Source organism: Blastomyces gilchristii (assembly GCF_000003855.2).
Source record: "Blastomyces gilchristii SLH14081 genomic scaffold supercont1.2, whole genome shotgun sequence".
NCBI lineage: Eukaryota > Fungi > Ascomycota > Eurotiomycetes > Onygenales > Ajellomycetaceae > Blastomyces > Blastomyces gilchristii.
In genome coordinates this window covers 6,140,919-6,154,021 of record NW_003101681.1, presented here as the reverse complement: position 1 = coordinate 6,154,021, position 13,103 = coordinate 6,140,919, and the positions used below count along the sequence as shown (strand labels likewise).

General features: G+C 47.6%; 8 protein-coding genes and 3 non-coding genes across 12 annotated transcripts; 5 read left to right on the top strand and 6 right to left on the bottom strand.

Annotated features, from left to right (window-relative positions):
* Window positions 1-37: 37 nt before the first annotated feature.
* Window positions 38-126, bottom strand: BDBG_16422. Its single transcript has one exon. It is a non-coding gene; the product is annotated as a tRNA-Phe (tRNA).
* A 453-nt stretch (window positions 127-579) lies between these two features.
* On the bottom strand, window positions 580-673 carry BDBG_16421. The gene has a single exon. It is a non-coding gene; the product is annotated as a tRNA-Phe (tRNA).
* A 126-nt stretch (window positions 674-799) lies between these two features.
* On the top strand, window positions 800-3,189 carry BDBG_01566 (uncharacterized protein). The gene is made up of 2 exons (XM_031720393.1): window positions 800-2,348; window positions 2,409-3,189. The coding sequence occupies exon 1, from the start codon at window positions 1,948-1,950 to the stop codon at window positions 2,281-2,283; it is 336 nt and encodes a 111-aa protein (XP_031576561.1). The 5' UTR covers window positions 800-1,947; the 3' UTR covers window positions 2,284-2,348; window positions 2,409-3,189.
* On the bottom strand, window positions 1,477-1,571 carry BDBG_16420. The gene has a single exon. It is a non-coding gene; the product is annotated as a tRNA-Phe (tRNA).
* Window positions 3,190-3,192: 3 nt separating the features above from the next.
* On the top strand, window positions 3,193-5,174 carry BDBG_01565 (autocrine motility factor receptor). The gene is made up of 4 exons (XM_002628611.2): window positions 3,193-3,419; window positions 3,544-3,795; window positions 3,880-4,127; window positions 4,205-5,174. The coding sequence occupies exons 1-4, from the start codon at window positions 3,379-3,381 to the stop codon at window positions 4,522-4,524; spliced, it is 861 nt and encodes a 286-aa protein (XP_002628657.1). The 5' UTR covers window positions 3,193-3,378; the 3' UTR covers window positions 4,525-5,174.
* A 172-nt stretch (window positions 5,175-5,346) lies between these two features.
* Window positions 5,347-5,743, bottom strand: BDBG_01564 (uncharacterized protein). Its single transcript, XM_031720392.1, has one exon. It carries the CDS (start codon window positions 5,559-5,561, stop codon window positions 5,409-5,411), a length of 153 nt encoding a protein of 50 aa, XP_031576560.1. The 5' UTR covers window positions 5,562-5,743; the 3' UTR covers window positions 5,347-5,408.
* A 54-nt stretch (window positions 5,744-5,797) lies between these two features.
* Window positions 5,798-6,715, top strand: BDBG_01563 (uncharacterized protein; the record flags this gene model as incomplete). The annotated part of the gene is made up of 3 exons (XM_031720391.1): window positions 5,798-6,070; window positions 6,276-6,540; window positions 6,619-6,715. The coding sequence occupies exons 1-3, from the start codon at window positions 5,878-5,880 to the stop codon at window positions 6,713-6,715; spliced, it is 555 nt and encodes a 184-aa protein (XP_031576559.1). The 5' UTR covers window positions 5,798-5,877.
* A 200-nt stretch (window positions 6,716-6,915) lies between these two features.
* Window positions 6,916-7,747, top strand: BDBG_01562 (RalA-binding protein 1; the record flags this gene model as incomplete). Its single annotated transcript, XM_002628608.2, has 2 exons — window positions 6,916-7,404; window positions 7,589-7,747. The coding sequence occupies 2 exons, from the start codon at window positions 6,916-6,918 to the stop codon at window positions 7,745-7,747; spliced, it is 648 nt and encodes a 215-aa protein (XP_002628654.2).
* Window positions 7,431-10,075, bottom strand: BDBG_01561 (NADH dehydrogenase (ubiquinone) Fe-S protein 6). Its single transcript, XM_002628607.2, has 3 exons — window positions 8,961-10,075; window positions 8,584-8,751; window positions 7,431-8,498 (listed from the first exon to the last, which is right to left on the bottom strand). The coding sequence occupies exons 1-3, from the start codon at window positions 9,324-9,326 to the stop codon at window positions 8,370-8,372; spliced, it is 663 nt and encodes a 220-aa protein (XP_002628653.1). The 5' UTR covers window positions 9,327-10,075; the 3' UTR covers window positions 7,431-8,369.
* BDBG_01560 lies at window positions 8,962-12,075 on the top strand. 2 transcript variants are annotated; one of them, XM_031720390.1, is made up of 3 exons: window positions 8,962-9,793; window positions 9,850-10,302; window positions 10,387-12,075. In XM_031720390.1, exons 1-3 carry the CDS (start codon window positions 9,740-9,742, stop codon window positions 10,762-10,764), a joined length of 885 nt encoding a protein of 294 aa, XP_031576558.1. In that variant the 5' UTR covers window positions 8,962-9,739; the 3' UTR covers window positions 10,765-12,075. The 2 variants fall into 2 exon arrangements, with proteins under 2 accessions (XP_031576558.1, XP_002628652.1); XM_002628606.2 differs by having other exon boundaries at window positions 10,390-11,112.
* On the bottom strand, window positions 10,886-12,696 carry BDBG_01559 (dephospho-CoA kinase). Its single transcript, XM_002628605.2, has 2 exons — window positions 12,510-12,696; window positions 10,886-12,406 (listed from the first exon to the last, which is right to left on the bottom strand). Exon 2 carries the CDS (start codon window positions 12,021-12,023, stop codon window positions 11,169-11,171), a length of 855 nt encoding a protein of 284 aa, XP_002628651.1. The 5' UTR covers window positions 12,024-12,406; window positions 12,510-12,696; the 3' UTR covers window positions 10,886-11,168.
* Window positions 12,697-13,103: the final 407 nt, after the last annotated feature.

Sequence of the window (13,103 nt, the reverse complement as noted above, 5' to 3'; positions counted from 1 at the left end):
AAAAATAAAATAAAAAATAAACCCAAAAAGTAAATTCTGGGGCGAGCCGGGATTGAACCGGCGGCCTTACGATAAGAGACTGGAGTTCACTTCAGTCGTACGCTCTCCCAACTGAGCTATCACCCCATTGGATGGTGGGAAGGCCAGACTTTTGGTTACTTGTGCCATAATTTATAAACATGATAACCCGCACCTGAAATACTCATACAATAAACAGTCATAATCGTCCTTCAAGTGCTAAGGCCACAATGATCCCTCTGGTTATTCTACATTATTATGTATGATAGGGGATACCAATGCTCGGTCGCAAGTGCTTGCAGACCTATTTGAATGATTCTGTGGAGGGGAGGCGAGGGCTATGACGAAGATATTCACATATCTCGATGTATGTAATGTACTGTACATATACGTTTGTTCCGATCGTCGATACCCGTAGTGAGTCTAGAGAATATGTTCCTACAGGAATCATAATAATACAGAAAACTATGTAACAATGATTTGGTGCGAAGTTCGAAGACGGGGGGAAAATACTAAATAAATAAAAATAAATAAAAATAAATAGATAAAAAATGAAAGCCATGGGGCGAGCCGGGATTGAACCGGCGGCCTTACGATTTAAGAAAACCAAAGTTGAAACTTCAGTCGTACGCTCTCCCAACTGAGCTATCACCCCTGCGATATGTGGTGTGCAAAGAGAGCTTGCTTGTCCAAGAGACCCAATGCAGGAGTCACGGCACAAAACCTTGTCTGAGCATTTGGAGCAATAGCGAATTATTATCCACGCACTTACACATCATCCCACATATAAATATATCAATATATGGACGGAGTACTTCTGAGAAGGACGACAACAATATCTACTAATTTGCAGAACATGGGTTGTACTCACACAGCGATACCGAATATGAGGATTCCTAATCCCTTCAACGCGTATCTCCTCTGCTGGATCGCATTCATCTGAATTCAACCCTGCGTATCGCCTCAACACATACAAGACATAGATCGGAGAGCCATCCTTCGTCGCTAACTTTGAATCTCCGCAAAGTTTAGTATTTATTAAGCTTATGATCTGCAGCGGCTTACACAATTTAGTCTTGACCGTTTCCCCGTCCCCTTGGACGTTCGTTACCCTGAAGCTGCTCAACAACACATCTACCTACTACATTCATGAACATATGCCCTGCCATCGCCAACAATATTAAATGATCAAAGCCGGTTTTATATCGCTATGAACCTTAGAAATGTCCCATTTCCAGTTGAGTCGACATGCCTTCTCTTCTAGCGTTTGCGCATACACTGAGCAGTACTGGGGTGGTATATAACACTTTCCTGCACTGATGCCAGAAGCATCCTTGTAAAGGACTTTATTGTGCGGAGTAGAGCTCTACTAATCTAAAATCTCCTCCTCTAAAAAAAGAAAAATAAATACAAAACGAAGAATATAATAAATGAAAGAATTAAGCAAAAAGTAGATTCTGGGGCGAGCCGGGATTGAACCGGCGGCCTTACGATTTAAGAAAACCAAAGTTTGAAACTTCAGTCGTACGCTCTCCCAACTGAGCTATCACCCCATTGGACATTACAGACGGTAACCATCTGCGCCCCTGAGGATATTCACCGCGCTTGGGATAAGATTTTAAACAAAAGAGATATACAGGTTGGTCAATTTCTAAATAGGAAGCTGAATGTGCTCCTGGGAGCCTATGTTAGCGGACGCATCTCAAATATATAGCTATGCTTAGTGTGTGGATAACCAATGCTAGGCTAGCGTGGTCGTTTCTTGAATACAGAAGAGTACCAAGTCTTGGACCAATACAAGCCCCTAATACGTGCCGCGAGACAGCGAATGGGTGATATCGTAAGAGCACACAAAGATGTCAGGCTCTAGCCAGCGTTAGGAAGAAGGGACAAAATTAACCCGGTTTGTGTTCTGGGAACGTCACCTCAATGGTGTTTTTTCCGGCCCTGGACCGAAAACCACAACGAACAAGTAGTCCAAGAAGAACTACCCAACTCAGGATTCAGGACCGAGCATTAAGGCTTGCCGAGAGTTTGATCGACCTGCCTATCAGGGGCGACTTCCATGAGCAATTTTCATACAACAAGCATCTTCATCTTACAAAAGCACAGCGAGACGTCCGCGAGGACCTAACGGTATCCGCAAGAGATGAGTTGAGATCTGCATTCCCAGTTAAAGCTGGCGAAGTAGAAGAGCGTCGATCACTTCTCGAAACCAAAGGAAGGAGAAGAGCCAACACATTCGAACATATTTGCAGGATCTAGAGAAAATTTCGGAAAAGGAAACATAGGAGGTTGCTCTCCAAACAAGGTCGACAAATGATGCCTTGGTGAGTGAAAATCCAGCGCTTGAGGCCTCATACAAAAGCCATGGTTTAACTAGAAAATAGGAGCTTTGGAGGTTTCAGGCAAGAAGTTACCAGGTGGTGGAGTCCTGGCTTGCCGTTGGCCGAAACATTCCCCTTTGCCAAAGCGCCGCGATCTTATTTCTAGAACTCTTGGCTAATGAAAAGCTGGACGATCTCGAAAAGTCTGTAGTCGCAGATTCTGACTGGCTCCAAAGGGCTGAGATGGTATAAAAAGCCGATGGAGATCTAATAGAAAGCCGACAGGAGCTTAAGAGGGCATTTACACTTCTCCATTGTAATAGAGAAGCGCTTTAATCGGAGTGCATTGGGACTTCAACAACCGCGGAATTGGCGATGGAAGTGGCGCGGGAATATACAGAATACAGACAGACGTTCTTGTCCGTGAAAGCAGGACGCAAAGGAACTTCTCCTAGTGAATGAGTGGCAACTACAGGCAAGGGGAAATCCGATAGAATTTAGCGAACCCTCCTAAAATGAAGGGGCGTGGTGCATTTGACTCGTTCCTTTGCCGCTCAGAGAGGAAGAACTCGATGGCTTTCGGAGGGCCATCTAGCAATACTATGTATGTCATGGTTGGAGGGGCCTGAAATTGTGTGGCTATCCTCGAACCTTCGTTGCGGAAGGGTTCAAGTTTTCTTGGGAAAGCAAACTTTTCTGCAATGAAGATGGCATTGACAAGAACCGGACAGTAGGCTGGTTGTCCACTGAGATACCTTGTATAGATACTCCGTAATTAAGATTGAATAATGAGAAACTTTGAATCTCGCTCCGGAAAATAGATATTCCACAACGCCAAAATCGAAAGCTATCTGTATGCAACAACCGTTCTCCGCGAACCACGCACTGTCTCTAATATACTCAATTCCTTTTCCAAAAGCCTGATAAACATCGCATTAAATCCGCTGCATACATAATTATTCATTCCGCAACCGAGAAGAAAGAAAAGAAGAACAGCGGGATCGAAATTCTAGAAACCAGAGAGTCTGACAGAATGTCGACAGTAACCACGACTGCGCTACAGAGCTCCAACCCGTATGTATCCAATCTTGATACGCGCATTACTCCTATCTCCTAGCCTCCTCATCGTCCTCCTTCTCCTCCCGTTTCTCCTGAAACTTCCTCCTTCAAATTACTCACCCATCAAACTCATCCGCAGCCCCATCCTCCCACACGGTTTCTCCGCCAAACAACCAGCCACAATCCGCCTATACCCTCTCTCAAACTACACATTCGGAACCAAAGAGAACCAGCCGGAAGAAGACCCGTCGGTACTGGCGCGTCTGAAACGGTTGGAAGAACACTACGAGCAGTATGGCATGAGGCGCACGTGCGAGGGCGTGCTGGTGTGCCATGAGCATAACCATCCCCATGTCCTGATGTTGCAGATTGCGAATGCGTTTTTCAAGTTGTGCGTATATATCCATATATATATATATACATACGTGTGTAGCGGGAGGGAAATAACCAATTAATATGTTGACATGTTACGTAGACCGGGCGACTACCTGCACCACGATGACGACGAGGTCGAAGGGTTCAAAACACGGCTGAACGAGCGCCTAGCCCCCGTCGGTTCACAGTTTAGCGGCGAAGGGGTGAACGACGACTGGGAAATCGGCGACACGCTCGCGCAGTGGTGGCGGCCGAATTTCGAGACCTTCATGTACCCTTTCCTCCCTGGCCATGTGACGCGGCCCAAGGAGTGCAAGAAGCTGTATTTCATCCAGTTGCCGAAGAAGAGTATGTTCTTGATATATCACTGTATCACTATATATATACATATGCGTATATATGCAGATACTAATAATAAACCACAGAAGTCCTCTCTGTCCCCAAGAACATGAAACTGCTCGCCGTGCCCCTCTTCGAGCTGTACGATAACACGGCACGGTACGGCCCGCAACTCTCGGCCATCCCGCACCTGCTATCACGATATAACTTCGAGTTTGTGGATGAGAATGATAATGTGGTTGCGGTCACACCGGGGGAGCAGCCGGGGCCCGACAGCAGCGGTAGAATGCCCAAGACCAAGGTATTGTTGACGGGGGAGGATGGCGGGACGGGAGGAGGAGATAGTAAGAATGGTGTCGGGGCCGAGGCGGCGGACACGGGGATGGAAGGGGTTGAGGAGCAGTGATGTAATTTTATTTTCCTGCTGTCTCTTTCTTTTCTTGTTTCTTTTATTCACTTTTGTATTCTTTTGATTTGCTCTCTCTATCTCTTAAGGCAGTTTATGGCGTTGATGAATTAACTAACCACTGCGTATATCCCAATACTATTGCACTTTTCAGGGTCGCTACGACATCAGCAACCTAATGCATGAATAGAAGTCCACCTTACAATCAATGCTAGAAGATTCCCTTCTTCTTTATCATCATTACCCGTGGAATCGGTGATTCTTGTCATGCTTATGCCAAAAAGTCTGCTATTACTGCGAAGTTGGAATGAATCAATTTGACAATCCCTCCTATAACCCATAACTACGACAGGCTATAATATACTTCATTGAGAACTTATCACGCCCACTGTCTGCCATCAGGTGCGTAAAGTGAAAGCCATCGCTCAAAGGAGCATTATCGGTTCCAATACTACGTCATCTTGCTCCGCGATGTATATCCTACTATAGCCTACCCTTCTTCCATCAACCTCCTATAGTGTTAGGATGGAAAATAAAATATTACCATATAGATATGCCGTTTAAGTTATAAAAGTATTAAGCTCAGATAACACCGCTGCTTGTCAATTCGGAAGGCTGGACTGCCATATTAGCAATATTAAAGGGGTTACAATGATAGAAGTGTCTCCGTGTCCCTGAACGCCCCCGCGTCGAGCGAACGAGCCACAACTGGGACCCGAAGCACGCCTGTAACTAGACTCTGCTTCTTCGTGCAATCTTCCATCACAGGAACTGTCTGAGGAATAGGTTGCTTCGTCAGAGTCGACGTCAAGCTCCTCCTGAGGATACCCTTCCGCGTCTTGGTGTCCATCACCCTCCGACGCCCCATCAATGCGATAAATAAGTTAGTCGTAGGAAAGGGAATCGTCCTCATTGAAATTACTCCCAGCGTTATCCCCGGTGTAGTCTTCAGCATCGTAGGATTCACCATCATCGTAGGGCTCGTCGTACGAGTAATCTCCTCCGCCACAATCGTAGCCATATCCATCATCTGACATCTTTGGTATTTTTCTGGATGCCAAATGAGAAGCAATCCGTAAAAGAGAGATAGGTTAGTAGAGAGTGAGAGCAACCACTGTTTAGCTCTCGCCTGCTAGATGAGAGGTATAGGAGAGATGGTAGAAAGGGGGCCGGACTTGGGTGGTTGGGAGGAGTCAAGGAGTCGATGGGTGAATGTTTATTTATGACAAAGTGGAATAAATATTTATTATACTATATAAATATCACAACAATGAATACACCCATGAACTCTTCAAGCACTAGCAAAAGAAAAATATTGTAATATTGCCATTCACACATTGATACAGTTTGTCAATGGTTTCAGAAACCCCCTCAGGCCTTGAAGAATGGTCGCAAAGACCTCCCTACAAAGCCCATCGAACCGAGGAATTTGGCACTGTATATTGGACCGGGAAATGCCATTGTGGGAGAGTGACATATCAGATAAATAGAGAAAGGCCACTCGATGTCAAATACTGCCATTGTACCGGATGTCAAGTTCTGCATGGTTAGTCCTGTGTTTCTCCTCCAAAATACTAAATACCTGCTATTCAGTAGTTACCCCCCTATTTAGCCCCTATTTAAATATCTTGACAGATGCTTGATCCCCATAGACACAAGTCAAGGCTGTATTTATATCAAACACAGCATATGCAAGTTATGAAAAAAATCTCTTGATTTCTAGATCTCTTTAACTAACGAGCCATCCTTAGGTGCCCCATTCCAGTGGGCGGCCATCTTCCATAAATCGGATATGACCTTCACGCACGGCACCCAGGGACTGAATTTCTACAACAGCGCAGAGAAACAACATGCGCATCATCTGCCATGTAAAGTTTCGTGCTCCTACTGCCACTCCCCGATCATGGATGAGGGGAGGAATGTCATATTACTGTTTCCAAGTCTGATTGAATCCAAGAGTGGATTGGAGGAAGAGGGGCAGGGAGGGAGAAATGTGAGGAAGATTTTTGAGCCCAGGTATGTGTTTTGTGTTTTGTAGCAAATTGCTATTGGAAGAGGGTTTTATTTCACTAACATCTCGACGATGTCTTATAGCTGCCATATTTTTTACTCTCAACGGGTGGTTGATGTTAGGGATGGCAAGCCAAAGTGGGCGGGAATGAATGATTCCAGTGATCTAATTCATGAGTAATATGTATATATATATATACAATATCTAAGTTACTCATCTCCATAATGTATATAATGTTTCCCGATATTTGGTATATGGCCGTGGGGAGGATATATTGTTTTATTGAGTATAAATATTCCGCCAGTTATTCAGCTAAATATGACGGTACGTACTGATCGCCCGTCCACCCCGCCATCAAGCTGGATCAGCAAACAAAATCCATGCCGCCTCCAACCTCTAGAAACACCTCTCCAACTTCATTCCAATTCCCTTCCCACCTCCTCTTCCTCTCACTGTTCATCCTCGCCTTCTTCCCAAGCCTCTTCATCTCCCTCCTGAAGCCCATCTTCTACGTCCCGCCCCTCCACCTCCTCTCCCCATTCCCAACCCCACCAGCAACCACAACCACCTCTTCCTCCCCCATACCATCCACAATGACCTGGCTCCAACGAACTATCGCCCTCCCCCCACGCTCCCGCGGCTCCTACCTGATAACAGACCACATCGTCTCCGAACTCCCCGAGCTACGCACGTACAAGACAGGCCTGCTCAACCTCTTCATCCAGCACACCAGCTGCGCCCTCAGCCTGAACGAGAACTGGGACGAAGATGTGCGGGCGGACATGAGCGATGCGCTGGATCGCATTGCGCCGGAGGATCGGAAGGGGGAGCTGTATAGGCATAGTGCGGAGGGTTTGGATGATATGCCGGTTTGTCTTTCTTTCTTTCTTTCTTTCTTTCTTTCTTTTTTTTTTTTTTTTTCTTTTTTCAATTTTCGTTTCTCCAGATGTATTTTGATGGGATGGAGACATTGGTTGGGGATGGATATGACATGCCATGCAAACGTACGTGGTATGTATGAAAAAATTGATTTGCTAACTGATCCCCCTCCAGGCACATATTAAATCTGCCCTCATCGGTGCATCTGTCACAATCCCCATTACCAACGGGACACTAGCTACTGGCACCTGGCAGGGCATCTGGTATCTGGAATTCCGCGCCAGTAAGCACTCACGCAAGGTCGTGGCGACTATCCAGGGGGAGAAGATGTAGTTTTTAATATTCTTTCCCACTAGCTATGTGTGTTTTTGTGCTTCTGCACTGACTGGACTTTCATTATTATTTTATCTGGGTATTTAATCTGGAGTTGTTGGACCCTTTGGAACCGGAGGTACACTGTGTAGATAGATATACACCTGCGTCTACAACGAGCTGTTGTGCTCAATGGGAGAGAATCAGTGAGTTGTATGCAAGGAGTCATAGATTCAATCGCTTTGCACATTTAATATGCCTAAGTCGACCTGCTACTCCCAGTATGAAGTGGCTGAAATACGTCACACGGAGAGAAGGGAGATGGCTCCATCGCCTAAACGATTTACCAGATGGGTACCACAACTTTTGATAGAGCGGGTTTGGATTCCATTTATGCCATTCGCTACTCTCGGCCCAACAGGCCCACAAACTATATGTACACGCAGAACGGGCTAGGAAACAGTAAAGGAACAGTGTACGCCACAAGAATTGGCGAAAATTAGCATTGGAAAATGGTGTTGCGCTTTGTTTGTTATTTGAGCTGCAATGAAAGGAGTCGAAAGACGGAATGAAACAAGAAGAAAATGGGATCTATTATATTGTGTTTTTTATTTGCTGGTGTTATGGTAGTTCCGCTCCTATTCTATCGCTGCTCGAAACCTTCTGGCGTGATTCGTTGCGACTCATTGACTTCCGCTGGGTGTCCAAGCGGCTCCAACGGATACGACGTGTGTTCCTGCGCCTCCAGCGTTTTCCGGCTGTTCTCGTTTGCCTGTGTTTTCAAACCGAAAGTTAGATAGAGCAAATCCTGCAGCGGAACAAGTCAAGTCTGCCTTGGTCCTGGGTCCTGTACGTACAAATGGAAGACCGCAGTATTCGCACACGCAAATCTGGGGTTTATCTGTGTTGATGAAGACTCGGGGATGGCCGAGGGGTCCTCCGCCACCGTCGCAGGAGACGACCTTCTCCTTTGTCCATCGCACGGGCTGCTTGTGGATCAATTCGATAGCTGCGTACGGTCGGGGCTTTTTGGTGGGGATGTTAGCATGAGGGTCTTCCTTGCCGGATAATCACAATAGCAATCGATTGGCCGCGTCTCTCTTGCTGGTCGGGATTTCACCATCCCACCGCCTCCTCGACGCACACAACTGAAAAATACATCGAGCAGGTAGCCCGTCCACAAGGATGCAAAAGGAGATGTAGACCAAAAGGAAAAAAAAAAAAAAATTCTTACCTGATACTCCATAATAGTCTGCTCGAACCGTGGCCCAGTCATGGCCTTTTCCCGCGGCTGCTGGCTCTTCGCCCAGATAGCGGTCCGGTTGGGCGCCTGCTTAGCTAGCTGGCGCTGTGCTTCCTCAACCGATTCTTGGAGGGGCAGGTCCCGGGAGCCCATGGCATCTGTCGGCACGGCATTGCTCGCGGAGACGGGGCTGACCTTCTTGCGCGGGTTGGGGTCGTTGGCCGGGATGGCGTTCTCTGAGGGTTCGGACAGGCGTGGTGCCGTGGTTGTGTAGGCGCGGGGGAGGAGGCGGGAAGGGGATGGGCGGGCGGCGGCGGCGGCGGCCAGGCAGAGACGGGACCTTGTGGAGGCGAGCATTGTGGATGATGTTGTTTAGCCCGTTGTTGCGGGTGGGTGAGGATGTGTTGGTATGCGTGGTGGTTAGTATTTAAAACATATTGATTGATTGATTGGTGGTATATAAGAGTTGAAGTTGGCCGGTTTGATGTGGTTAGAGCCAATCGGCTGCGTTCCTTGCCCGGACAACCTCATCCAACCGAAAAAGTTGACATCAGGGCTTTTCGAAGACACAACGACGGCTTCATCTGCTGGTGTATATTTCCTTTTACAACTGCGCATGCATTCCTATACATTAATAATTGGAGAGAGCATGGTCGCCTAATCTTACAGAGCAACAGGAATTATCCTTCTCCACAGCAATAGTTCTTTTCCCTTCGCATCCAACCGCCATCAACATTGACGGGTAGTGCAAATACTGTTCATCCACAACCATGCCGACCCCAAAATCCCCAAAGACAATGTCCTCGCGGCTGCTGACCATGAAGGTATAATTTCCATACATATCTCCTCCAAAAAATACCTCAAAACTAACCCCATCCAGTTCATGCAACGCGCCGCCGCAGCCGCAGCCTCCTCTACATCCACAAATACAAACACACATACCCCCTCAACACCCTCCACTTCACAGCTCCAACAACAACAATCTTACGATACCCTAAAGACGCCCACACCATCACCCAAGCGCCAAAAGAATTCCTCACATTCCAAATCTACACCTTCCACGCCCGCTACGGGCAACGCAGATCTAGAAGCCATATCCGCCGCGATTAGAGCTGAGGAGGAGAAACGGGCCGCCGCTATCGCGAGACAGGCCGCCGAGGCCGGCGAGGAGGAATGGGTCATTGAGTATCCGCCGGGGACGTTTCCCGAACCCCATCCACAAACGGCGATGGATGGCGGTAGTGTGTATGGGTTTGGCGATGTGGGGGATGAGGAGGTTATGGGCGGCCGACAGAGTTTTGGCGGGTTCAAGAGGAAAGGGGGGAAGGGGCTGGTATGTTCTCTTTCTTCTTATTTTCTTTCTGCAAAATTTATAGTTTCTAATCGGATTTTTTTTTTTTTTTTTTTTGCAAACAAGCAGGCGACGGCGACATCTAGCTCGCACAACGCGAATGGAGATGGGGATGTAGACGGAGACGGAGACGGAGACGACGAAGATGAAGAGAACGATGACGGCCACAGTGGAAGCGGAAGTAGTGATGATGACGACGACGACGACGATGACGGTCTCGATGCACTCCTGAAGGCCGCTAAACAAAAATCTGAGAAGAAACGGGCTGAAAAGCGATGGAATGCGCAAAACAGCAAGAAGAGAAAATCCGGCGATGATGCTGTCGATCTCAGTCGGTTAACTAGTATATCTGGAGGCGTCGATAAGGGGGAGCAACAGCGGCAGCACAAACGACATCAGAATCAGTGGGGTGGGGGTGGGGGCGGGAGGAAGGGGAGGAGGTGAAACAGGGCTGTCACGAAGGTCTGAGTTCACATTAGTGATGGGCCGAATTGCCAGCTTCTTAGGGAGTCTCGTTTTGATTATTAGTGCTTTTTCATGGCATTTTTCTTTTGTACATGTACATCTCGGCATTTAGGGTATGGCGTTGTATGGTTTATGCATGGGGAGGCATGAGTTTTATTTTATTAGCTAGGCATCTGTATTGCGTTCCATGTCTATCACAGGTTGCGAAATGATCATCTATATGGAAGCATAACAAAATTTAGACTGTATCCAATATTAACAAAATAGTTGCTTTAAAACCCCCCTAAAAATATATACAAGCAATGAGATGTAATATGCAATATGTATAATAGTACTCTTATCTCAACAATTGAAAAGGTAGTAAAAGGGGAGGGTTGGGAAAGTTACAACTTCGCCCTTCCCACCCTTTCCGCGTCATCCGCCTCCCACCCCCTCTTCCCCCGATAATTCACCATCAAATTCCACGCCGCAACCGTAACCCCCAATGGCGGCACAAGCAACAAAACCCACGCCCACCACCGCGGACTGGCCCCCGCAACCCGCTCCATTACCTTCTTCACTTCCCTTTCCAACGCCGCCCTGTCCCCATCATTCCACACAACCAACCCCCTCACACTCTCCGTACCCCGCGCCTCCGCCCGCGCCGCCTTCCCCTTCACATCCCCTTGGCTCTTCACCCGATTCTCCGCATCCTCCGCACTCAAATGTGCATCGCGCGCCCGCAGCCGCGCAATCTGTACCGCGGCATCGGACACGCCAACCATGATTACGGTCCCGCATAGCGCGTCCAGCCCGCTCTCGAAGAGCAGAGGCACGTCCAGCACCACGGCCCAGTGGCCGCGGAGGTAGTAGTAGAGCAGCGAGCGGTAGATCTCCCAGCGGACGGCCGGGTGGACGATGCGGTTTAGCACGGCGCGGTCGCGTTTGCGTTCCTCTGTGTCGCCGAAGACGCGCCGGCCAAGGACGGGGCGGTTCAAGGGGCGGCCAAGCTCCTTGTGCTTTGCTTTTGGCTTGTTTTTGTCGTTTGGGTCATCTGGGTCGTCGGGGAGGAGGAGGTCGGGGGTTGTCGGGCCGAAGTACTCGACTATGGCGCGGTAGCCTGGGGTGCCTGGCTCGACGACTTTGCGGGCGAGGATGTCGGCATCGATTATGGGGAGGTTGTAGGGTGGGGAGGAAAGGAGGGAGGAGACGGTCGATTTGCCAGTGGCTATAGAGCCGGTTAGGCCGATTAGGAGCATTGTTATAGGATTTTGTTGGAGGCGGGAATTGGGTTGGTTTTTGGATGTAGGGTGCTGCAAGGAGATGGTTCGGCTCTCCCGCTCTATCGAAGCGACCAGTCGAGTCGGCGGGTAATAGTTGTCAATTGGATTTAGTTATTCGAGTTAAACATCCCGCAATAATACGACTCAAAGGCGCCTGCACAAGTATACACGTATGCGTATATCCGTGCCCTTTTAATGGGGTCGGATGCCACTGTTATTGGTTTCTGCCCGTTCCTCCGCGTAGCCGTGCTGTCGCCGATTGTTTACCGTGAGCGTGTAAAAAGAAGAGCAATCGGAGCCCTGTATATGTGCTGGAGCTGATATTTCGAATATCACTGTTTGATATTAATATATACACCCTGCCACCACCATGTTCGTCAGTTGTACGTAGATTCCTGGCTGCGATCTCATTTGATTATGCATGTTTGTGACATGCAGCTATGGATACATAGTTAGACATACCTCAACCGTGACCCGGAAACGCCACGAACGGGAAGGAAAGAAAAAAACAGAGCTAGCCAGCTAAGCTCTGATATGAAGATGGGATATATGCCCTCTTTGTACTGTACTGGCTGGTAGAATGATCTGGAGAATGTTGTTGGTGGTGGTTGAGGGAGATGATGGAAGTTGATGGTTGATGATGTAAGAACGGTAATTTATAAAACTGTATATTTAAGTTAAGTTACAGCCGAGGGAATAACGGCGTCAGATACAAATAGCCGCGACAAAAATGCCCGTCCTTAGTTCCTTTGCTAGTACGGTCAACTCCGCGTAACTCATTAATAAACATACAGTATATACAAAGATAGTAAAATAAATAGTTATACGTAGTTCTTTTTCTTTATTCCGGTACCTATTGTATTATTCAAAGAAAAATATCTAACCCGTGTAAAATGTAGAACTACCCAATCCAAAAATCTATTACATGTGTAGCTGTGATTTGAATAGTATCCAACTCTCTGTGTCCATGGATGCGTATGTGTATAATCTATAGGTAGCAAACAATTGATTTTAACCCCTTTGTTTTGACTGGGAGGAGGGAAGAGGCTCAATGTT

Excerpts from the sequence above, each read along its gene's own strand:
- BDBG_01566 (XM_031720393.1), top strand. The coding sequence starts at position 1,948 with ATGGTGTTTTTTCCGGCCCTGGACCGAAAACCACAACGAACAAGTAGT.
- BDBG_01565 (XM_002628611.2), top strand. The coding sequence starts at position 3,379 with ATGTCGACAGTAACCACGACTGCGCTACAGAGCTCCAACCC. Across the intron at positions 3,420-3,543 it reads GCGCTACAGAGCTCCAACCC|CCCCATCCTCCCACACGGTT; the intron begins GTATGTATCCAA and ends ACTCATCCGCAG. Across the intron at positions 4,128-4,204 it reads CATCCAGTTGCCGAAGAAGA|AAGTCCTCTCTGTCCCCAAG; the intron begins GTATGTTCTTGA and ends AATAAACCACAG.
- BDBG_01564 (XM_031720392.1), bottom strand. The coding sequence starts at position 5,561 with ATGTCAGATGATGGATATGGCTACGATTGTGGCGGAGGAGATTACTCG.
- BDBG_01561 (XM_002628607.2), bottom strand. The coding sequence starts at position 9,326 with ATGCTCGCCTCCACAAGGTCCCGTCTCTGCCTGGCCGCCGCCGCCGCC. Across the intron at positions 8,752-8,960 it reads AGACTATTATGGAGTATCAG|CCCCGACCGTACGCAGCTAT; the intron begins GTAAGAATTTTT and ends CCCACCAAAAAG. Across the intron at positions 8,499-8,583 it reads AATACTGCGGTCTTCCATTT|GCAAACGAGAACAGCCGGAA; the intron begins GTACGTACAGGA and ends TTGAAAACACAG.
- BDBG_01560 (XM_031720390.1), top strand. The coding sequence starts at position 9,740 with ATGCCGACCCCAAAATCCCCAAAGACAATGTCCTCGCGGCTGCTGACC. Across the intron at positions 9,794-9,849 it reads CGCGGCTGCTGACCATGAAG|TTCATGCAACGCGCCGCCGC; the intron begins GTATAATTTCCA and ends AACCCCATCCAG. Across the intron at positions 10,303-10,386 it reads GGAAAGGGGGGAAGGGGCTG|CAGGCGACGGCGACATCTAG; the intron begins GTATGTTCTCTT and ends TTTGCAAACAAG.
- BDBG_01559 (XM_002628605.2), bottom strand. The coding sequence starts at position 12,023 with ATGCTCCTAATCGGCCTAACCGGCTCTATAGCCACTGGCAAATCGACC.